Source organism: Haemaphysalis longicornis, unplaced genomic scaffold (assembly GCF_048455015.1).
Source record: "Haemaphysalis longicornis isolate Haplotype H1 unplaced genomic scaffold, Haemaphysalis longicornis Haplotype H1 scaffold_1, whole genome shotgun sequence".
NCBI classification, from domain to species: Eukaryota; Metazoa; Arthropoda; class Arachnida; order Ixodida; family Ixodidae; genus Haemaphysalis; species Haemaphysalis longicornis.
Window position 1 is genome coordinate 272,320,556 of NW_027526203.1, and position 22,542 is coordinate 272,343,097.

General features: G+C 48.1%; 2 protein-coding genes and 1 non-coding gene across 7 annotated transcripts in view; 2 read left to right on the forward strand and 1 right to left on the reverse strand.

The window, feature by feature from the left end:
- Positions 1 to 10,250, forward strand: part of LOC144145842 (protein spitz-like) — a 177,136-nt gene extending 166,886 nt beyond the window's left edge. For all 5 annotated transcript variants that reach the window (XM_077677646.1, XM_077677659.1, XM_077677651.1 and 2 more), the window contains one exon: positions 4,687 to 10,250. In XM_077677646.1, the coding sequence (XP_077533772.1) occupies positions 4,687 to 4,746 (60 nt within the window). In that variant the 3' untranslated portion in view covers positions 4,747 to 10,250. The remainder of the gene's footprint in view (positions 1 to 4,686) is intronic.
- An 824-nt stretch (positions 10,251 to 11,074) lies between these two features.
- Positions 11,075 to 17,470, reverse strand: LOC144145877 (uncharacterized). Its single transcript, XM_077677703.1, has 2 exons — positions 16,999 to 17,470; positions 11,075 to 12,154 (listed from the first exon to the last, which is right to left on the reverse strand). The coding sequence occupies exons 1-2, from the start codon at positions 17,407 to 17,409 to the stop codon at positions 11,942 to 11,944; spliced, it is 624 nt and encodes a 207-aa protein (XP_077533829.1). The 5' UTR covers positions 17,410 to 17,470; the 3' UTR covers positions 11,075 to 11,941.
- A 2,350-nt stretch (positions 17,471 to 19,820) lies between these two features.
- Positions 19,821 to 19,893, forward strand: Trnak-uuu (transfer RNA lysine (anticodon UUU)). The gene has a single exon. It is a non-coding gene; the product is annotated as a tRNA-Lys (tRNA).
- Positions 19,894 to 22,542: the final 2,649 nt, after the last annotated feature.

A 22,542-nucleotide genomic window follows, 5' to 3' on the forward strand; every position in this document is an offset into this window, starting at 1 on the left:
ACGTATAGTTTTGTTGCCAATCTTTCGCGGTAATAGGTGCGGGTTTCCAGATTGCAAATTACACCGCTGTAAAGTTTTCACCTGATGTTCCACTCGCAACTAAGGCCAGTTAGTATGAGCTCATTTGCAAGTTTTGATTTCACACTTTCAACAGTAGTGCAGTACTGCTGACGTGGGATTCAAAACTCATATGCGGCCAACTATCCAGTGTTACTAAAAGTGCCCAGGAAATCCACTAAGAATTCATGGCATCATGCAGGCACTGCAACAAATTCCACTCGCTCACAGGGTAAAGAGAGACTCCAAATAGCTGAGACAAACAGAGAGGCTTTATGTCGCCAAACTGTTTACAAGCATCTGCAAGGAACGCAATATGTACACTGTGTGACATTAATAAAGAACGGTTAAAGTGCCGGAAGGGTCACTACGCCATACATAGCTGCATAGAAAGAGGCTCTTGTCAGTGAAGTAATGTTGGGACAAGATGTGCCTATGAATGGCACCCGGTGGATGAACGAGCAGGGAGCCAGCTGGGCAAAAAGTGCTATCGGTATCTAAAATCCCGCAAATGAGGGATCTCTTGTGTGGTAGACCAATGGAGTCCATCTTGCCAGGGCGTCAGCACGTGTAATTTGGGGGAGAAACGCATGCTACATGCGGAGAAAGTACTCACGGCGTGTGTGGTGGTGCTTGCCAGGACCACCTATGACCCACGAGGGTCACTAGCTTGGACTAGATGGATGGGGTCCATGTAATCTGTCCCAAGACTAACCCTAATCCCAAGACCTAACTGTCCTTGTAGTGGGCTCTCGTTATCTGACAAACAGATGTATTGGGGCTTCCTTGATCGTCAGTCCCAGTCCATCCATACACTGCTGGTTCGGAGATAAACCTTGGAGTGCACACCAGCTACCAGGAGTGATAAATTGAGGAAGCCCATTGGTTAGCTCATCCAAGAAGCACAAAGCCCATGAAACAGAACAAGAACATGAACATTTTTGCACAGCAAGAAGTCTGAGTATGACCAGTCCTCTTTCTGTGAGTAGTGGAGTTCATCGTGCTAGATTTAATTTGACCAAGGTATGAAGGCCTCTGTACCTTCCGTTTGGCTACAACAGTGACACATGCTGAACACTGACCCTAGCTTGAACAGTTGTACATCGGTGTGTTGCCTCCTCCCTGATGAAGCCCTTCATTGCCACTTGATTCCAAGCCTTTCCCAGTGCCAGCAATACCCGCCACAATGTCTGCATTAGTCAGCCACCGCTTGCACTAAGTTGCCGGCGGTGACACGGTCACGCATATCACGTTACCTAGAACTGCACTCAAGAGAACAGGCAACTATTGGAGCGTCTCCCCAGAGTTAACCATGCCCATAACTGCCCAAAGCTTTTTTTGCCTTAAATAAGGCGGCTTCAACCTTGTTTTGATGACAATTTTTTTTTCTCTTGTTGGCACCCATAGCAACAGCAATCATGAGGAATGCAACACCATGAGAGAACTAAAGGTGACTGTAGTCGTGACCACCTGCAAATCATAAAAGTAAAAGTGAGGAGTGTATGCTACATGGAACCTCTAAGGAAACAAAACAGGTCGACAGCCAAGTTGCTGTGATGACAGTATGGTGAGTGGGAAGGAACACTTTTTAGTCACCTAGCGCATCACAGGCTACCTGTGATGCATGTGCTTTTATTTGTTGCGTGTTCCTCTGAACTGCCCACATCACGACTTCACTTTTTCATGAGCCCATGCAGTGCTTGCATGCCTGTGCACAGTGGTTGCAAGGACGTGATTGGTGCAGAATGCAATAGCGGTAGATGCCAGAAGCTGTGACAGGTGTCCTACAGAAAAAAGAGAAAGCGGTGATGGTGGAAACGAAAGCAAAAGCAGACGAACAATTTTTGGCTGCAGTGGGCGTAGTCTAGAGAATCTTCTACTGTTCTCTCTTAATTTTTGTTTTTCGTTGGGAGCATTGGAAAATAGCATAATGTTCAGGTGAAAGCTGGTGCTATAGCTGTGCAAGCTTGGGGTATTGCTTACGACTGAAACACTCCGGTGTGTGGTACATCCAACATGTCAGACAACCGGTGAAGTGCAAATTTGGTATGTGCAAGCAACCCTGCTATACCTGTAATGTGACTCTCAAGGCGATGTTTCAGTGCTCGAAACATATAGCGTCCTCAATAAACATACACCAGGGTTACCCCTATAACCGGTGCTGTGCACAGTGCACCACAACTGTACGCACTGGCACGGAGCGGCGTTGATCGAGGACAGAGCGTTTCTACACTAGCACCATCTCTTGGGCTATGAGAGCAACTCGAGAAGGCATTGACAAGCGCCAAGAAAGCAACTCAATGTGACACAGTGCTGCTACAAACTGATATTTATTGAGAGCCAACACACAATCTATATCCCTCACACATGTGCGACAACATGCTTGTTCTAAGCAGCCCCCTGCAAGCTGTTTCTTGCCTTCTGAGAGGGATAATCGTGCTTGCAGTCGCGGCCCGTCTCGCCGCTACGGCAATATATTTAGGCCCTTCAAGGTCTAGGCACGTGCCATTCGAACAAAATGAATGCAAAGATTCAATATTTACTCCTACTGGTGGCCATGCAGCCTTCTTTGCAGTAAGCGAAATTCCCACATAACACATGTTTGTGTGCTCACATGCTACTCTGTCCATTATTAGCGCCAGTTAGGCCTGTCTCATTTCTGTCTGAGGAATACGCAAGCAACTAACTCATCTGTGACAACAATATACAGCCGTTTACGCCTTCACGAGTGCGTCGCCGTGCTGTCGCTGCAGCAGACGGCGGAGGAAGCTGCTTCTCCCAACGTTTGGCTCCTCCGGCATTGTTCGCGATGCATCTCCGGATTGCACCCTGGCGCTCCGATGACGGGGCAACTGAAAATTGCCCCACGACGATGCGCCCCGGTTTATCGAGGAAATATGCCCATTACAAACTGCAGTTACAAAAAAACAAGTTCCGTGCGAGTATCAGGTTCATTGTAAAGTGGATATCTTCCAGTGATCCTTGCGAGGAGTGTAATCCCTCGTTGTCCTTTTAGTAACGAGAGGAAGCAGCCAGATGTCCCACCCCTGTCAGAAGTGAGGTCTTGATCCCAATCATCATTTCGCTTGTGTTGGTGAGGAGCAGGGCATGATTATTTGTCGTGGTGTGTGCACTGACAGATTTTTGCTATGCCAGTGGTGCCATTTTTGCTACAATTCTACTTGCCTGCACCTTGGTGTGCCCAACCAAGCTCGGCTTGCGCCAACTTGCCAAAGCGTTGTAATGTCTCAAGGCACAAATTTGGTTGGCAGCCAATCTGCCGACCATATTCCCACGCTTGTTCATGGAGCAGAAGAATTTGTCAGTCTGCTTTGGCAACGTTAATAGCACTTATGTTATCGTGATGTTTGACTGTTGAGGAGAGGACCTGAAGATGGAGTGTAAATAATTTCTTCAGTGAATGCACATGTAATTGTAACCTAAAAGCATTTGAGGAATGCTATGACGCTGGTATAATAATTTTGTTGTTGCGTTATCGACCTCAGTTTCGTAGCGGCTTTGGTTTCAGTAAAGGTCGGGTTGGCTATGAACCACAGTGCTTAAGAAAATTTTATTCGGGCTTGGCAGAGTCATTGACAGACTAAGCTGAAGTAACCAAGCCACTACCAACAGTACATGTGGCGTGACACGGACGCAAGAATAGGAGCTTGCAGCAAGACAAAGCATGCGATCAAGAGTCGCTGAGTGCTTGCCGCCATTTCCACACGAATGAGCTGCTTCTGCTTTGATCGCGATTGATCAGCTTTCCTTTGCACACTTTTTTTGCATACTGCATTTCCAGATGAGCTAGATATGGACCTCACCGTCCATGCCGTTTGGCCTTCGCTTGGTTGTTTCAGCTAGCACTGTCGATATACATAGCATTGTGAAAGTGACAGCAGTCTTCTCGCAGAGCCACCCCCTCTGAGGCTGCTCTGCGAACCATTCCTTCCACTTGCTAGCTTTATTTTCTTGTGCAGGAGGTACTCTAGCTTATGCAATGCCACTGGTAATGAATGTGCTCTTCCGAATTTGCTGAAGTAGTGAAGAACTGTATGTATTTCATGCTGGCTTCATATTTTAATGCAAGTGGGAGTTAAAAGCTGTTGTGCGGAATCTCCCAGGGGGAGGGTGGGAGGAGTGCCATGTTGACTTTTATGTGAGAAAGCACTTTGTCTGGAGTGCCCAATCTGGTTGCACATTGAAGCCCCCAGGCTTCACAATGGCTTAACCTGTACCTGGAGCAACATTTATTGGTAATGCAACGTCATCAAGAAGGCATTGCAACCAGGTGCTACAGAGCCACATTATGCCGCTAAACGTAGCTCTTAAACTGCCTTTTTCTCCTAGTTCTTACCTAGCTGGACTACCACTGACCCTATGCTGTGATAAAACTCTGGAAGAGATAATCTTGTTCTTCCTTCCTTTCTTTCTATAAAATGTTATCTCATGTTATTTTTCACTGCATAAATTCCAAAGAAGGTGTTACTAACCAATTTTCTGTGATCTTCCTTTTTCGCACAGAGATGTATTGAAATGCATGCGCGAGTTTTGACGTCGGCTGCCCAGATGGTAGAGCTTGGCATGCAGTTGGCTTTTGCTGAGTGCCACGGTTGCGTCTTCTTGCAGGACCTCGAGCGGGGCAGAGGGGTCCACTTATGCGACGATGGCCGGCGTTCGAGCAGCTAAAAGTGCGACGGCATGTGGCCCCGTCACGTGCGTGCTACTGCTGTGGGGGAGCGGCACCGCCAACGTCCCCGGCAGCCTGCCCCGTGTCCGCTTCCAAAGAGGACGCTGGGCCTTCCCTGCTTCAACGTGCGCCCCTTCCCGTCGTGAAGACACGGACGCTGCTGCTGTGCGACCCTTATTTAAGCTTGTGCGGTGGCCGAGAGGTCTGGTGGACTGGCCCGCGACCCGGAAGGTGTGGTGTTGTTCAGCGGGGGGTTGTGTGTGGACCTGAGGGAGATGCCCTCCAGCGAGATGCTTGCGCGCACCCGCCTGCTTTGACCCGTTCTGCTCTAGGGACGCACCGACAGCCCTCCCACTGCTGCTCCCCCTGTGCCCTGCCTTTAGCCGCCTTCCCTCTTCCGGTTGCATCTTGACAATGTGCTGCACTGTCATTGCTCGTTTTAGGTTTCCAAAGACACTGCTGTTGGTTCTTGTTCCGTCGTTTTATATATGGCATTTTTACAACATTCCCAAGGCTGCCACTGCTGCGGGGAAGGACCCACTCTGGGGGCGTTTGTTGACCGGGCGTGAAGTGCTACGCTGTTTCGTTTTCTTTGTTTCTTTGTTTCTCCCCTGTTCACTTTTTGTGGGTGTTCTTAAACAGGCTATCTTTCCTCCTGCGAGGCTCCCACAACTTCCCACCCTTCCCGATAACACTGTTTTTTCACCCTGTTGTATTCTTTCGCTTGGCGGAGGACTTTTTTTTTTTTACACGTCTCCTTTTGTCTGTGTGTCATCCAGGGACCCTGAAGAGAGCATCACTATGATGCCTGTCTTCTGTGGGACACTTGCTTCTGCGGCCAGTGCGTTGACGGCGTCCTATCGTGGGTTCCACTTAGCAATTTTTTTGGGCGGCCATTGTGTTGACTGTGTGTGCATGTGTGCGTGTAGATAGTGTATATAATCTGCAAACCCTTACCGGAAAAAGAAAAGGCAAAAAAAAGTGCTGTTTCCTCGTTGGCTCGTCATCTGTTGTTTGGCCCCCTCCCTTTTTTTCTTAACACACTTCTCACAGTGAGTTGGCTTTGTTGGGCTTTAGATTTAAAAACGATCTAGTATACACCCCAGCATTGGTTTGCGGAGTGCAGTGATAAGCAGGTGCGGCTTTGCCGGGTTTCGTGGGTCTTGTATTTTGGAATGCTGCCCAGTGCGCCAAGTTTTAACAGGTTTTTAGCCTTGCTTTTACAAATGAGGAATGTTTTTAGACAACACATATGTGTGCTACTACTGTGGGTGTATTAAGCATACCAAAAGTTGTAATGTCACTCAAGGGAAAGGAAAGGGGCTTAAGTAAAAGTTCCCTACTATGCGGGCCCATATATCAGCTCGCACCGTTTAACTTTTCATGTGTTACGAGGATTCGCTTTATGCTGTTAATATAGAGCAGGTTGTTTCTTTTGACAACTTTGTATTTAATTTGCTGAGCTAAACTGAAATAAGAAAATTTGTATGTGTGACTAGGTTACCGAGCAATTAGGAATGCACAATTAATATGAGAAGCTGAGTCTAATTGCTTTTAAAGATGTTTACTTTGTTAAACACGCCTAGCCCTCTGCTGCTAAGTGTAATGGGCAGTCTGTGCAGTGCCTGGTGTTCGTGGCTTGATATTGCAGCAGTATTAACACTGTCTGAAGCAAGGCTGAATTTGCGTTTCCTTGTGTCTTCGCCTATTAAGCTGATGCAGCTTTTGCAGTGTTCTGTAGGCTTCACCACGTAGCAGTGTGCGTAGTACTCAAGCAGTCCACATACCTAGAGGCCACGTCCATTTCAGATTAGCACATTTGGTGGACAACGTAGGACGGACCTCTGAAACTTTGTCATGTAGCTGGAGAAGGTCAACATGGCGTGCACCAGCAGAGGGACACCAGCTCCCAGTGGGCATAATTTTCACTTGTTCGTTCTCACAGTCCGTCTTGGTACAAAGTTGTTGCGCTGATTTGAAAGTTCTGTAACATTAATACATCATCCTAGCATGCAGCCCACAAGTCTTGAGCTACAGCTGCCTGGGAAATTCTGCAGCACCAGCATAATGAGCTCTGGCACGGTCATCACATCTGACTGGGAAAAGAAATAGTTGAAGGTGTGGTTGGAGTACAAAGACATTTAATCCCTTTTGCACTGTTGAGCTAGAGCACCAGTATAGCAGAATACAGGCTCAGCAGCATATTACACAGCCTTGCAAACTGACGTGACACTGCACTGTTGTGCAGTCACTTCTCTGGCATGTTTTCGAGCAGCAGTGAAGGGGCAAATGACGTGACGATCAGAACAGCTTTGTGACCTCTGCATCTCAAGATGAAAACAGATTGCGATCTCTGTAAGGTCGTTCCGGTGCTCAGAAACTCGACCGAAGGCAGCGCCCAGAGTGTGCAGCGTTTTGCAGCCCTGTTATTAAATGGTCTGCCTGCCTCGACGCGTTGCCTCCCACTTTTTTGGTGGCTTTGTTTCCTGTTGAGGTGCGAGAAATTGTACAGCCTTATAATTGTGACCAGTTGCTATAATATTATTATTGCTATTTTGACTTACCGAACATTGCAAATGAACTACAAGGAGTGAACCTCTGCCGCCTGTTCTTCCAGTTCCTAATGTCGTTAAGCCCGTAATTTTTTTTTTCCCTTATGGTATTTACGTGGTTTGCCACAGCTTGCTGACGAGGCCGCGAGGCAAACATGAAAGTGCTTTCTTCTTTTTTTCCTTTCACCTTGTTAACATGTGAAACTTTTTCGTACCCCACTGGACCCCGTGATGCATTTTGAGACTGGAGGCTTGCCTCCAATCTGCGTGCTTGACTGTTAGCTACATTTTTGGAGGGCTTTGAATCTCGGGCACTCGGTCCAGTACTGCTGTTTGCAACTCGGACTCTCGGGAGCTGCTCCGTTGCTTTAGCCTGTTCGTTTCCAACAGTCGGGCTTGGCGACTTGTCATGTATTTTGGAGTGGACTACCTTTGCAAAATTTACCCAATCTTTGCTGAGGAAAGAATTGCATTTCTTGTTGTAGAATTTGTTGTCGTAATCTCCATAGCAAAGCAATGTTTGTGCCGGTTGCAGTGACCCCTGTAGTTTCTAAACAGTTGTGTAAAAACCCTACCTCCCGCTACCACTTGTCCTCTGGCTGTGGTTTCAAGCCCTGTGGCTTCAGTTGGTGTGGTCGTACACTGATAAGCATGCAGGAGTTGTTAAAGCTTAGTGGCAGTGCCTTGTGCAACAGATGTCTGTTGCATTGGGATAATTTCATTCATGTTAAATGGCAAATGCGGTCGTTGCTGGTGTGAGATATTCCGTACATTAAATGCTCAGGGAGCACTTGATGGGATGAAACCATTACGGTTTTTTTTTTATCTACATGGTAAAATAGGCCGCATGTAGTTTTTGCTGAGATGGTTTTTGCAGTTGTGCAGTGATTGCTGGTAACCCCAGTCAATTACGATATGTGTTTGCTAAGAGGCATCATTTCAGCAACGTACTTGTAATTGACAAGGCATATGGTTCACGGCATCTTGTAGCTGTAGCAAGTTTCCAGGACTTTGTCAGTTTCGGACATTTGCACGATGCATGGTGAGAGCTTCAAACATTCTAGAAAGCAAAAGTTCACATTTAACAAAGGTAGTTTCGGCCCACTTGATACCCTGCATTGCTGCTGGTACAAAATAATCTGTAAAGGGGATGTTAATGTAGCACTATCTGCCTTCTCTATCGAGAGCACCCATCTGCAGGCGCACAAATACATAACTGTATCTAGTCCTTCCTATTTATCAATGGTTTGCTTCAAAAATGCCCTGCATGCTTGTATCGGGTTGCTGGATAGTTGGTGTAGTTCTCATCGTGCTCTGGCTCCTGTTGTCTCGGGTCACAAATCTTTCATTCGTTTACATGGCTGATGCTGGCATTCTTGAGTACTGTTACTATTTCAAGGGCTTGAATGCATTGCCACATTTCACCGTTGGCCCAAGTTTTGCGTATGGCACCACTAGGCGGCAGATTTTTTGCTCTGCTGATGACACAGATAGTTCAAAGGCAAGTTGTGTGGTTAGTGATCAGATGGTGGAGAATCTGTTATCAAATTGCAATTTCTCGTCCTTTTCTTTTTTAAACTTCCTTCCGGCTGAGTTTGCATTTCTCTCATTTTGTTTTTGTGGGTCGAATGAACACTGGATTTGTAGACAGTTTCACTGCAAGTACAAATTGTGCTATGCAGCAGCACAGGAGGATTGGTTGGTCACCCTGTTAGTCTGTCGTTTGTTCTTTCTAGTAGTCAAAACCAGTTGCAAATAACATTTCCCCGGCATCTTTTTGGACCTCTTTAGAATTCCGCATGCTGTTGTCCAGCTGTTTCGTGACACTTCTGGCAGCAATTTTTGATGCCGCCTATATGAGGGGGGGAAAAATGCGAACTCCGTACTTTCCGTATAATTTGTGCAGCCACGTTGTCACCTTTTTCTACTGTTGGAAGCATTACTGGGCCTCTTGTTGGAGATTTGCAGTCGGCATGGGCATCTACATCTCGCAGTGAGCGTCCCACTCACAGTGCTTCTTGCATCTGAGTATCTGGGTCCCATTCTTAATGCCACTCCTTACTAATGTGAGGGATGGGAACATGATCCCACATGTCATCCTGTTCTTCACATTAGTGAGAAAGGGGGTGAATCTCTACTGACCCTCACTCCAGGTGACGTTCATTCTTCTACAAAGCCTTGTGTAATGCTTCCAACATGGCTTTACTGCAAAGAAGAAAGCAAGAACCTGCCACTTTTTTTTTTTTCTATTCATCGTTCAGTGTAGTGAGCTGAGCGGTCTTATACTGCACTTGGTATCTGGGCAACATGTTAGTATGGGGCATCTTATCTTATTGCTAGACTTTATTGCTCCCTTTCAATCTGCAGGCCAGCTTTTCAAATTATCTGCTGATGAGACTGCCACAAAATAACTGCTTATTTTTGTGTGATGGGCCTGACTAATGTGCTTTGCTGTGGAGAGTGCTGTCAAGTGTCTGCTAGCAAAGCGAAAATTGTGCTCGGTCTACAAATGTACTTGGCTGGCACTTCCAGCTGCTGCATGTAGGAGCTGTAACGGGAAGTACTCCATACATTTAGACACGTTATTTTATAGATGCTGTTACTTGCTCTTTGAAGAATATGACAAAAAGAAGTTCCATCACATTCAATCCAAGGCTGATTGAACAGGTGCACTTGACAGTAGGGCGACCCTGGTGGGCACGCAGTGTGCCACTTGGGCACTTGAGCCACGCACTCGGTCTGTGTGTCTCGTCCCCTCCCTGCCACTCCCTCTGTATTAACGAGGGTTCAAGACCAAAGCTGATATCGCGTCGTCTAGGTGGATCACTTCTTGTTTATTTATGAGGAAAGAGAATACGAAACAATACTTGTGGAAGAGAAATGTAGATTTGTTGCGTCGGGCGCTCCGTGGTCCGAGGTCACAGAGAAAATAAAAAGTCACTTGTAACAAACGCCTCTCGTTGCTTGCCTCTTTGAGTGTGCATTTTAGCTGGCACAGATGTGGGTGGGCACTTTGCTGCCTGTGCCGAGTGTGAACAAGTCTAACTGTGGTGGTGGTGGGTCACCTGTGGGCACTTTGCGGCCTCTGCACTATGCCATCGGAAGCTAGTGCTGGGGGGACACACACTGCTTGCTGAGCTGGCACTGCCTATTTCGCAGTTTTAATCGGAGGTTTGATGCACAGGCTGCGGTCGCAGGCCGATGCTGTCTCGCGTGAAGCAACACGGGGTGTTGGGGAACATTTTAAGTGCTTTATCTTGTGGTGTGCTGCTCGTTAAATGTTGTTAGCTGCCACCAATACCTTGGTTTTTTGTTTATCTTGCATCCATCGTAGCGGTTCAGGGGGCTAAGGCTTAGTGATCATGAAGATGCAGGCTTGGTGTCCGTCCATGGCGGATGCTTTTATGGTGGAGGCAAAAAGCACAAATGCCTGTGTTTAGGAGATTTCAATGCGTATTTCACACCTGCGGTGGTCAAAACATAATTCTAAGCCCTCCACTACGACGCAGCTCGTAGCCCTTAAGCACTCAAAACCCTATTAAATATAGTAACTTTTTGGTCTTCTATATTCGTAATTTAGCACACACCAGCTTTACAGATTGAACGTAACAAATGTAGCAAAAAAGTGGAAATGCGTACTGTATGGTTGGCTAGCAAAGCATCAGTGAGGTTTGGTCTTGCAACGATCTTTCACAGGGGGTGGGTTTGCATGTCTCTTGGTGCAAGGGTGCAGCAGTCTGATCTGTGCAGTTTTTTATTTTTGTCATTTGTTTTTTTACAGCAACAGATTTATTTCCAGAGGCTAATTTCGTCTGCTGGACAGCAACTTACTGTGTTGTTCTATTTGCAAGGGACACCGAAGCAAACGTCCCAAACTCTTGTTTGTGGCTGCGTTGCATCGTGATTCAACTACATATAAGTAACTCCGGTAAGTTTTTATTGCACTGTGCAAGGTTTATTTCTAAAGCTCGTTGAAAGAGAAACCGTCAGGGGAAGGCTTCACAGCCACACTGCAGAGTCCCACATGGGAAACTGGACTCGAGCAGGGCAGGACAGGAGCGGTTGGAGGTGAATGGGAGAGGCCTTCGTCATGCAATGGAATTGTTAATTGTGCTTATAATATTGATGGTGCCTATAACATAGGTGTATCACCACGGAACAAGCTTTTGGTGTATACAATAGTAAAATGAAGATATAGCGAACATGATTCACTGCAACATAAATGCAAAGGAGGCAAGCACATTTTAAGTTTTAGGCTTCCCTACGCTTACAGATGAACATTTAAGGCAAATGAAAAACATTCATGCTGTGTTACATGACATTACACAAGTGCTACGACATTCTTTAGATTGTGTTACATTGCATTTTAATTGACTGTATAGAACAATAAATAACGAACAATGTAACAATCACGCTTATTTATTCTCGTAGAAGTCGTCTTAGTAAATACGTGATGCTTGGCCAGCCATTGAGTCCTATCCCTATTCCAAAGGACCCTCACAAAGTCTTGGTATCGCTCCTGGCGGCCCCGCAGCCAACCTGCAACCGCAGTCAGTGGTCCCTGGGCACGAACGAGTACTGCCCCGCAGCTTCAGCCGACCACTCGCCTCATCTTCCAGGTAGCATCAAGCTACCATGGGGTTCAGGCTGAACCGACGGGCGAGTCCCTTCTTGCATGTGCTGCTGTTGCGCGGGGACCACTCGTACCAGAGGGTGCAGCTGGTCCCCCGGAACCTGCGCAGGGCGGTGCACTCGCTGCGAGCACCACGTGGCCAGCCTCCCCAGCCAGGAGCCCGAGCTGAAGGCCCTGGAAGAAGTCGACTCGACCGGGGACGTGGCTGGCCGCGGCTGCATCCTGCACAGCACACATTCAAGACAGGGCTCAGAGAACAGGCCTTGACATATACGAAACATAAATGACGATGCCCTCCATGGGAATGGCAAATACACTCGAGGGGCATTGGCCAGGGCTAAGTAGGCTAATGTGCTCCCCTGGGAGCTGCTAAATAAAAACGAGGTGCCAAAAAGAAAAGGCAGGGAAATGAGTTATTACATCGACAATAGAGAGTTTTAAGCATAGCGACAAGCGTACGCTACACTAGGGTCTGCAGGTAGCGGGACCCAACTACGCATGCACGTGCAGGCACCGCAGGGAGGTCCACTCCGCACCGGAACAAATGCGCGGGCTCGGCAAGGCGGGCCGCTCGCCTCCACAGAACGAATGCACACCTGCCCAGTCGAGTCCCGGTCCCGGTACCTGCCGACCGTGGTGTAGCGTACGCTAACCGCTATGCTAAAACTATCAATCCGGTTTGACCAACCGTTCCCCAATTGTACTGTACTGTTAACATTACCTCAAAAATAAAGTAACAAAGGTATTGCACTTATATGAACCGGAATTATCCGGTAACTTTGCAACGATACTGGAGGTCCCCAGTTCGAGCTTCTACTTTGTGGGGACCAGGGTTCTTACGGCGGCCTAGCTCGATTCTCGAGATTCGGCCACAAGGCTAACTCCACTGAACACCGTTACGGATCGCCAACTTGGCATAGCGGCAGCAAACAGCAAGGAACACAGGACACAGAATTCGCCCACTCTGACGTTTATTGCAATGCAATTAGGGGACGTCGGGCGCGTCGCTCTACACCGCCAAGACCACCTTAGCCAGGACGGGAGGGACAGGCGCGAGGGCGGACAAAGGAAGGCCAAAAAGGAGCAAGTCGTACTTACGGCCGCTCCCGATGGTGGTTCGTATCCCAAGAGGCTCTCCCTTTGTCGACGGCCCCGGACCAGGCCGCCGGAACTTCCGGGCAAAACCTGTCACGTGAGGGGTTCGGCAGCGCCCCCCGCTCCCACGGGCATCCTCCCGGAGGGGGGCAGCGCGCGGCCGCGACGAGAGAGGTACCACCCCTCTCGCCTCCACGGCGGGCCGAGAGCTAGGAAAGATGGCGGAGCTCCGCAATCCCCACAACTTCCATAAAAATTATTTCGCAAAAAGAATGCAAAAATAAAAAGACAGCCATTAAATTTTTTTATAATTATGTACTTACACAACAGCACCTTACACGCCCACTCCCACGTGCACGCGTTGAAGCTGGCAAACAAGTAGTGGTGAAGAACTACATCGCGTCAATCATATCAACCAGTACTCCCGAATACCTGATGTGTACACAGATGCGAATAAAATAGGCAATCACATTTTCAGCCGAAAGACATTCAGAAGCACAGCAAAAAGTAACCTTGTCACGAAAGGCTACCGCCGACGGGGACATCCCATCCCAGCCTTGACAGATGGTGAACGCCTGCCATGTAACCATAACACATGGACTCAATAAACCGAATACATAAAGCAGACTAACTATACGCTGCGATAACAGGGAGCAGTAGGCGTTGCGCTAGCACGATGTCGTGGGTTTGATTCCCGGCCTTTGCGCCTGTTTTTCCTGCATGGCAGAAAACAAAGTTCTGTGTGTCGAGACAGTGGCCCACGTTAAAGATCTCCATGAGATGTAAATTAACTCGCAGTCCTCCACTACGGCGCGTCTTACAGCCAGGATCAGAATTGAAAGTCCCAGTTGAATTTGAACTAAAAAAAGCTAAACAAGGCAAAATTGGCTGGCGATTATGATACTCCCTAATGCGATATTTGGGCGCAGCAACAGTGCGCTGAGGCAGCACTTACTCGTGGGTTCTCTTGACGGTAGCTATCGGGACCGGGCAGCTGTACGGGTGGCGCCACCGCTCGGCACTCCCCTCGTTAGTGGAATGAGCCGGTGCATTGGACTACACAGCCTCACGTTGTTTTTGTCGTGTTTGCTTCGGTTGTTTGAATGTTTTGGCGGTGTTGTGAGCGGACATGCGAGATGAAACGAAGTCTAGACAGATGTGTTGGGTTCTAAGATGCAGTAACGGCTATGTAAACTTGTCGGATGCTTCTAAATTTGGTTATCGGCTACAATGGCATGAGCGCTTTTTGCAGCGATCTACGCCTGGCTCCACTCGTTCTGAGTACGAGTAAAACTACTATTACTAGTATTTATTTCTTCCCAAATGCACTAACGGCTACATAAACTTATTTGACGCTTCTAAGTTTGGGAACAGGCGACACTGACTTGAGCTGATTGATTGATTGTGGGGTTTAACGCGCCGACGCAACGCAGGCGATGAGGCGCGCCGTAGTGGAGGGCTCCGGATTAATTTTGACCACCTGGGGATCTTTATCATGCGCCGAAATCTCGTACACACGGGCGTTTTTGCTTTTCGCCTCCATCAGAAAAGCGGCCGCCGCGGCCGGGAATCGAACCCGCGACCTCGTGCTCAGCAGCGCAACGCCTTAGCCACTGAGCCACCGCGGCGGGTGGCTCAGTGACACTGACACTGACTTGAGCGCTTTTCACAGCGCTCTGCGCCTGACTGCGTGCTATCTGAGTAGGAATAAAATATTAATATTAGTATTTATTTCTACCATTTTAAATTATCTTCACTGGTTTTATTGACCACGCCAGCCTTAGCGCTGGGATACCTCGATGCGTGTGCTTTGAAGAGAAAGGCACTTGCGTACGAGATGGATTACTGTGTAGCCGTAGAAGTGTACTTTCTTTCTGTACCCGTAAGCTTTGTGCCTTCGGTTTTGGTGAGCGACATTGTGACAGCATGGGAGTCTAAAAGCCGAAGTGGAACTCCCACGTTTGTGGTGGTAATTTTATCAAGAGCCAAAGTTATTCACCCACCCAACATCCCAAGCTACAAACCATCCCTCCTCCCCTTACCGTTTTCCCACCTGCGGGGAAAACGGTAAACATGGCTGGCACCGTTAGTTTAAAAATGTGGGAGTCTTAACGTCAGCCGGTGTTATTTAATGCTTAAGCATTCTTTACAGAATTCTTGAAAGATCGTGTAATGCCTTGTGAAGACACCAAAAACGTGCGATTAGTTGCCTCAAATATGGGTGCACCAGCCCGAGTCCTCCAGCACAGATACATTTCCGACACGCTGGAAAAAGTTTAGATTTGGAGACAGGTGCATGGAAGTCCAAAATTGAACAGCAAAATCATCTAGCTCTCCGTCTAATGATTACGATGGTTGAACGCAAAGCTTTCTTCGTGCGAAATCGAATGGGAAATGGTCAAAGTCAAAGACGCTGCGATCAAAAGACCAAAATGCGTGCTGGTCAAATTGAAAGCTCAGTTAGTCAAAGTTCAAATTCATAAGGCGACCAATGTAACACACACGAGAAAGCTTTGCTATAAAACAACATCATCGTCGTTAGACGGAGGAGTGCATGATTTTTCAAGGGTAGGTGGCAGCTTGTAAACCAACCGCAGCATTCAGTTGTGAAACTGAGTACAGGTTTCGGACGCCCTCCTGTCTCGCGTCCTTCAGCCATGCAGGAATTGGTTTTTGAAAAACCATTAACCATCTAGCCAGCAACCATTGCAATTCTTGTAAAGCAACGCTCCTCCACGACAAGCAATAACGTTCTACTATCATGCGGTATTTATTCTTTAACGATTCCCGATAACTGTTGTAAGAGCATTTCTGTGAACTTAAACACGTTTCAGCCATAGCTAATGAAGTTACGGAAGCATCGACCATCACAATTTGTTTTGAGGTAAATCTTAGAAGACACCTGCCAACTTTGCCTTTCGCTTGTGCACTTTTGTGCTTGTGCTTGTGCTTGTGACGCCGTTTCGTCGTCAGCTGCAAAGGCCAGCCCCGCAGCATTCCTGGATCGGTTGCATACACTGGCTTTGTGGGAGCATTTAGCTGCAATATACTCCTCGATACGTGAAACTGCATGCAGGCATGAAAAAATCGCATGAAGAAACGGACTTTCACTTCCAGCTCGACTTCCAACCTGGCGCATTGAGCGTCGTCTGCTATTTGTAAATACTGAGTATGGGCGTAAATCACGCACATGGCATGCCTCGAAAAGGTCACATCCACGCTCAAGATTTACGGACCTGAAAAAAGTCCTCGTGGTTATGTACGCTTTGCAAGCCGCACCGCATAAAAAAGACAAAGACATGAACAACAACGCTGCACTGACCGCCACCGGCATTCCACTGACGAGCGTTTCGCCATGGGCGGCGCTGTTCGCTGAAGCGACGGTGGTGCCATGCAATGGCCGCCCGGTCCCTATGATGAGCCTCTGCGTCGGCGGCGCGAAGTGCATCTCAGGAAGGGACCGCAGCCCACATCTTAGGCAGGGAGCGCACACCATCATCACGTGCACGCCCCCCTCACGTTTTCGCCAGCGTCGCGCAGACGAGCGTCTTGTGCGGGCACAGCATACTGCCCGCCCCCCCTCCCCCACTGCACACTTTCGGAAAGCGCTCGCGCTACCACGGCGAACCGCCCTCCCCTCACAATTTCGCGACACTCTCCTCCTTACACCATACTGACCACCCCCCTCCCTCACCGCACACTTTCGGAGAGCACTCGCGCCGCCACGGCGAACCGCCCTCTCCTAACAATTTCGCGACACTCTCCTCCTTTTTTTTTTTGCTTTTTCACTATTCGGTCTTGTCATCGTTCACTCGGTTACGACGACGACACGGCTCAACCCAGAGAGGCCGCCAGAGGGCTGCGCCCTAAAAGCCTATGGTATTGAACACTACGTTACAGATAAATTTGAAATATGTTTGACGCGCGAAGGAAGTCAAAACCTCGGCAACCTCGCGAAAGGAAGCGCTTACGAGTACACGGAAGACGTCATGTCGGTGATGCGCTGGGTTTTGGCATGGCGTGAGGAACGCCAACGAAGGGCCCACGGTGCTGCGCTGCCCAACGGTTGCAGCAGACTTCGACGTGACCGGTGGGCTTGCAGGCATGACTTCTGGACGGCAGCCGGCGGGGCGCAGACCGGCCGCCAGCTGGGAAGGTCGGCTTCCGTAGAGAGATAATCGCCAGGAGGCAGGGGAGCCAGAAGCCTTCGTGCAGCTCGGACCACGGAATGAGGTCCAATTGGAGGACTTTTCCAGCTCTGATGCGAAGACTGGCGGTGTTTCATGGTTGGCTGTTTCCCTTGACTGCCTTCCCGATGTCGGCTCCTCATCGCTCTCGCTCCTCCGCTCGTCGCCTCTTTCCATTCCGTGGCGGAACACCATTGGTCTCCTTGATTAATAAACGGTGTCAGCCGGTAAGCGCAGTTTCGCATGCGTCGCGTCCCCATTGGCGTGCACACTCCTGCTGCTCCTGCCGCTCGAATCATCGCTTGACCTCGCGCGCTCTCGCGTGGTCTAACCTCTTTTCTTCCTCTTCTTTTGTTACTGTAATTGCGAGTATCTGCGGAGGGGACTGGGCAGTGAATCGTGAAAGGTCTATTTTGAGATTGGGTACTTCAGAATTGAAAAAAAAAGGGCAGGTCTCCGTTCGTAGTTATCTTATCTTCGTCTTTGTCGTCTTCTGCCTCCCAAGAGCTGAAGCTGCTCGCGGCAGATTATAAACTGGCGCAGAAAATAACTATCCCGTACGCGATTGAAATGCTCATCCAAATGCCACAGCTCAAGAGAAGCGGTGACAATGAAGAAAATAGTATTTGACTTATTCTAGGCCGTGTAACCGTGTCGAAGTGCACGCACAGTTCAGAACAGAGGCCAGCGGTAATGTAAAGTGAATAATAGAGAGTTTTAGCATAGCGTGCTCCGTCCGCTAACGCTACGGCGGCGGGTAGCGGGGCGCGACTGGGGAGAGCAAATTCGTCACGGTGGGGTGGATTAGTTCCGCGCGGCCTGCCTTCGCCATGCCCGCTCTTTCCCTCCGCTGAGGGGCAACCTCCTCGCACTCCCCGCGCGCGCATGCGCAGTCCGCTCCCGCTACCCGCTAACCTTTGCGTAGCGTACGGGAGCCGCTATGCTAAAACTCTCTATTGTTTTCTTTGGAGCTTCTCCTTTCATGCGTGAACGCGAGAAAGCATAAAGCCAATCATCGCCTTAAAACTTGTTTTTGTAGTGTGAGCTACACTGGCCGAGGTTGAGCAGTTTCGCGTGGCTCCTGTAGAGGCGTGCTGCGCATGCGCGAGGAGCAGTGACGTCTCACGGCGCGCAGCTGGTGCGCGGGAGCCGCCGCCGCCACAACTGGACCAACTGGAGTCTGGAGTCTGGACTGGACTGGACTGGATTGGATTGGATTGTAAATCGTTTTAGCAGCCGTAGGCATGATAATCAGCTAATCCGAGCCAACCAGGAAACCTTAGAATAACCAGCAGCTCACGCTACGTATATCCTGGCATAGGCAAGCTAAGCCACTGCTCATTTTTGAGCAAGGCCGAATTCAGATCACCGAACGGTAGCTTCCAAAGTCCTGTTCTTGAGCTCAAATCTACTCTTGTACGTCCATTTCGGTCAGTAGCCACGGTCATTCTAAATGGGAAATCTGCTCCTACATACATGATATATAGATATATCGGCCATCAGAATACCTCTTTGTCAACTTGTACCTATTCTTTTTTCCCCAGTACCCAATCCGTAACTGATTTGATTATGTCCCTGCGTTTTAAGAAAATCTTTCTACCTTAACCAGCCAATGGTTCCTTCGTGGCGTGCGCGTCAAAAACTCCCAACACGGCTGTGGAAGGGGAGGGCGCTTTTCACTCACGGAGCTCAGTGTATAGTTCATATCACAAGCTAGCTGCAGCGCAGTGGAGGCTACATTGTTATCAATAGTGGGCCCAGTGAGGGCGCCTAATTCGCCGTGAAGGGGGTCCTGAAAGGACACTCCCTTCTCCCCTCTCGGCAAGTGGCACCGCAAGGCCCCGGCGGCTTTTGTCGCTTCCTTCGCGGTGAGTTAGGCGCCCTGAGGGGGACAACAATGTAGCCTCCACAGTGCTGCAGCTAGCTTGTGATATGAACTATAGATGATGCGGCAAATTGTTACCCAGCGTTCCCCGCGCGCACACCGGCGGGGCGCGTCGGCGGGACGGCTTTGTCGTCTGCTTTAGCGGCGGTTGTTTCGGGCCTGTTTTGGCGCAGCTTCGCGTCCATTGCGCGCTTCCTTCGCACGGCTTGATTAACTTGTTCGACAGCACCTCTTGGGTAACCCGGACCCAACGGAATTAAGTGGTCGTACGGCAAAGATACGTTAAGGATTGGTTTGCAGGGCGGGAAAACAAAATGTAGGCACCACATACAGACATCTGGCCGCTAGAGAAACGCTACCTTTTGCGCACTGCTTACCACGAATGGGACTCCATTTTCCCAATTGCTGAAAACCAATTCGGTTGTGTTTTAAGAGGTATTGCAAAAGGCGAAAGGAGCGACTGGTTCTGAAGGAAGGAAGGAAGAAAACTTTATTAAGAAAGGATGGCCCGAATCCGCAGGGGAAGGGGGAGGGCAGGAAGGACGCTAGTAATGTCCAGCCAACTCTCGACATGTCGTAGACACTCGAGTCACGGCCCGGGGGTTAAAAAGAAGGTCCCCTTCACCCCGAGTAGCCCGAGTGGCGCTGGCTACCACCCCCAAGCGCAGGAAACAAAAATACCTTAACATAAATACCCCAGAAAGTGGAGGGAAAAATAGCCCCGCCGGTAGCGTAGTGGTCATCGCAACAGACGTTTATTCTGGAGGTCGTGGGTTCGGATCCCACCCGGCGGGCATTTTTTCTCCACTTTCTTCTGTCTTTCCAAATTCTTTATCTGTTTCAATGACCCACCACATCTTCCCCTTTGCTTTCCGAGGTTTTCTTGACTGCCAACCATTATTTCTGTCATATATATATATATATATATATATATATATATATATATATATATATATATATTGTTAGGATAAAAATGAGGCGTATTTGCGTTGTTCACACAGTCTGCGATGGGTGCATGCAGCAGCGCATAAACGAACAGTTCGCAAGCTGACCGATCAACCTTCTCCTCTTCTTCCTCGAACCGAGCACCGTCCAGTGTCTCTCGTCGTCTTCGTCGTTTGCCCGTATTTCTAGCGTCACGTAACAATATATATATATATATATATATATATATATAGAGAGAGAGAGAGAGAGAAAGATAAAACTCATAAAGCGCGCAGAAATAGTATAAGTAAAGAGTCGGATACACAGCACGAACAATAACAAAGAATGTTTACTTACGTAGCGGCAACGGGACTTGCCTTCATCAGAGTACAGTTACATGATTTTGCTGTAAATCCGACTATTTACTTATATATATATATATATGAAAAGGTCTAGGGCCTTCGTATTTTGATTTTACCAGAGTCCTTTGAGGGACTCTGATATGACGGTGTATATTTCCCCTAAAAAATGTCTTCCTTAAAATGCATAGGTATCTAAAGGTGAAGCCAACTTTGTGGGGACTGATGTAAGCTTGGTGTCTGTAGGGAGGTTTTCCCCACATTAACACCGAAGCTTGTCCATCTACGGAGGGAGCATGATTGGAGAAAACGGCTCTAACTCTTGTTTCATTAAGACTATCCTGAAACCCACTGTATATGACAATTAGCCGCCAAGACGACTCTATGATTACGCCGATTTTTATTGACTTCTCAATATGTTTGACAGGGAAGTTGTAAATATTGGGGCATTCCCGTCTGCCGTCAATAGATGCACTTATACGGGAGGGAAACGGACAGCCCGATCTTTGTCCGCTGTAATAAATCTCTAGTCCACCTAAGTTTCATTCAGCGAATTAACTAGGAAGCAGGGTGTCGAACCGGAAAAAATACCGGTTCGGTTACGGTTCGGGTTCGGGTGAAATAATTTCGTTCCGGTTCAGTTTCGGTTCGACAAAATCACGTACCGAACCGGTTCGCGAACCGGTTCGGGAGCTTGAACCGGTTCGCGAACCGGTTCAATGAGATGAATTATCCCTGAAATTAGAAAAAAAAACATTTACTAGTTTAAAACGACCGTCAAATCAAAACACAAACTAACATTCAAAATGCTGCTGCTCCCCAAGGGCAGTGGCGCAATTGCAAAGGAAACTTTAAAGAATTAGGAGATATTAGAAAAACACATGAAGTGGCGACGATTTACCACCTTCTTTATCCCTCAGACTTTATGTTGTCCTAGAAACTATTCATAAAGCCAACGCCAAGAGATATGATGGTGGGATATATTTTCTGTCCTTTCCTTTTTTGTTGAAATCGCAATTGTCGCTATGCAATCGCCCATCACGCTAACCTTGAAGCCTTAAATTTAGTCCTGCGTACTGGCGTGTTCAAATACCAGCGCTTAATACCAATGGCGCACATTTTTTATATTTGTAACAAAACAGAAAAATCCTACAACAGGCACATAAATACTACCAATGAATTAGAATATTTGGTCACCCTGAATAATTTGTTAGCTGTCACCTTATCGAATGTGTTAGCTACACTTTTGTTAAAAGTAAGCTTTAGTTAACGCTCAGTCACTGCATTATTGCTCTGACCACTGCAATTCCTTTTGCGATACCGAAAGTGTGCTTTACAATCAGTATGTCATCGTACCGCCTGAACCCCTACCATCGTTCCGTGTGCTACATTGCGGAATCTTATAACAGATAATGCGGTTACAAAATGAAAGGGAAATTTGACACGTGGAGCATGAGATGGGACTTTTTGGGTAGACGCTCTTTAATTCGTCCACAACAGTACTCCCCTCCGGAACGAGTAGCAGTAGAAGCAATGTAGCGAGTTGGGCAAACGGCTTAGCAAACGGCTTAGCCACTGAGCAGCTCCTGCGGTCACACTTGTCAAGTATTAATAATTTGCAGGTGTCGGACCTTTTAAACAAATTATGAAACGCAAAAAGTTTGCACACATCGGGTGTGAGCTTTCGCTGTTGCGCAGTGGAGCACTCCTGCAGCCTGATTGCTCCAATGAAGTCGCAGCTAGGGAAGGGCATAGTCGTTTTATATCCCCTGCAAGCTGCCGAGAATGACATTTCGTTTGGTCAGCTTGCACTACGCTCGCGCCTCCAGCAGCAACAGACCAATGCTACAATGGTGCTACATAGCACCAATGTAGCATTGTGCTATGTAGCTATGTGTATGTATGTATAGCATACATACACATGTATGCTATACATGTATGTGTATGTGCTATGTATGTGTATGTGTATGTATGTGTAGCATTGCTATGTATGTGTAGCTATGTATGTGTAGCATTGTGCTATGTCCCCTGTTGTTACATAGAGCGTGATAGTGTTCAATTGTCTGGAGGGGAAAGTGCGCGAGCAAGTACGAAGTTGATGGTACGTGAAAGAAAAAAAGGCCTGAATTGCATTGACTGTGCAATGTCAACAACAGAGGG

Excerpts from the sequence above, each read along its gene's own strand:
- LOC144145877 (XM_077677703.1), bottom strand. The coding sequence starts at position 17,409 with ATGGTGTTCCGCCACGGAATGGAAAGAGGCGACGAGCGGAGGAGCGAG. Across the intron at positions 12,155-16,998 it reads ATGACGTCTTCCGTGTACTC|GATGCAGCCGCGGCCAGCCA; the intron begins GTAAGCGCTTCC and ends TGTGCTGTGCAG.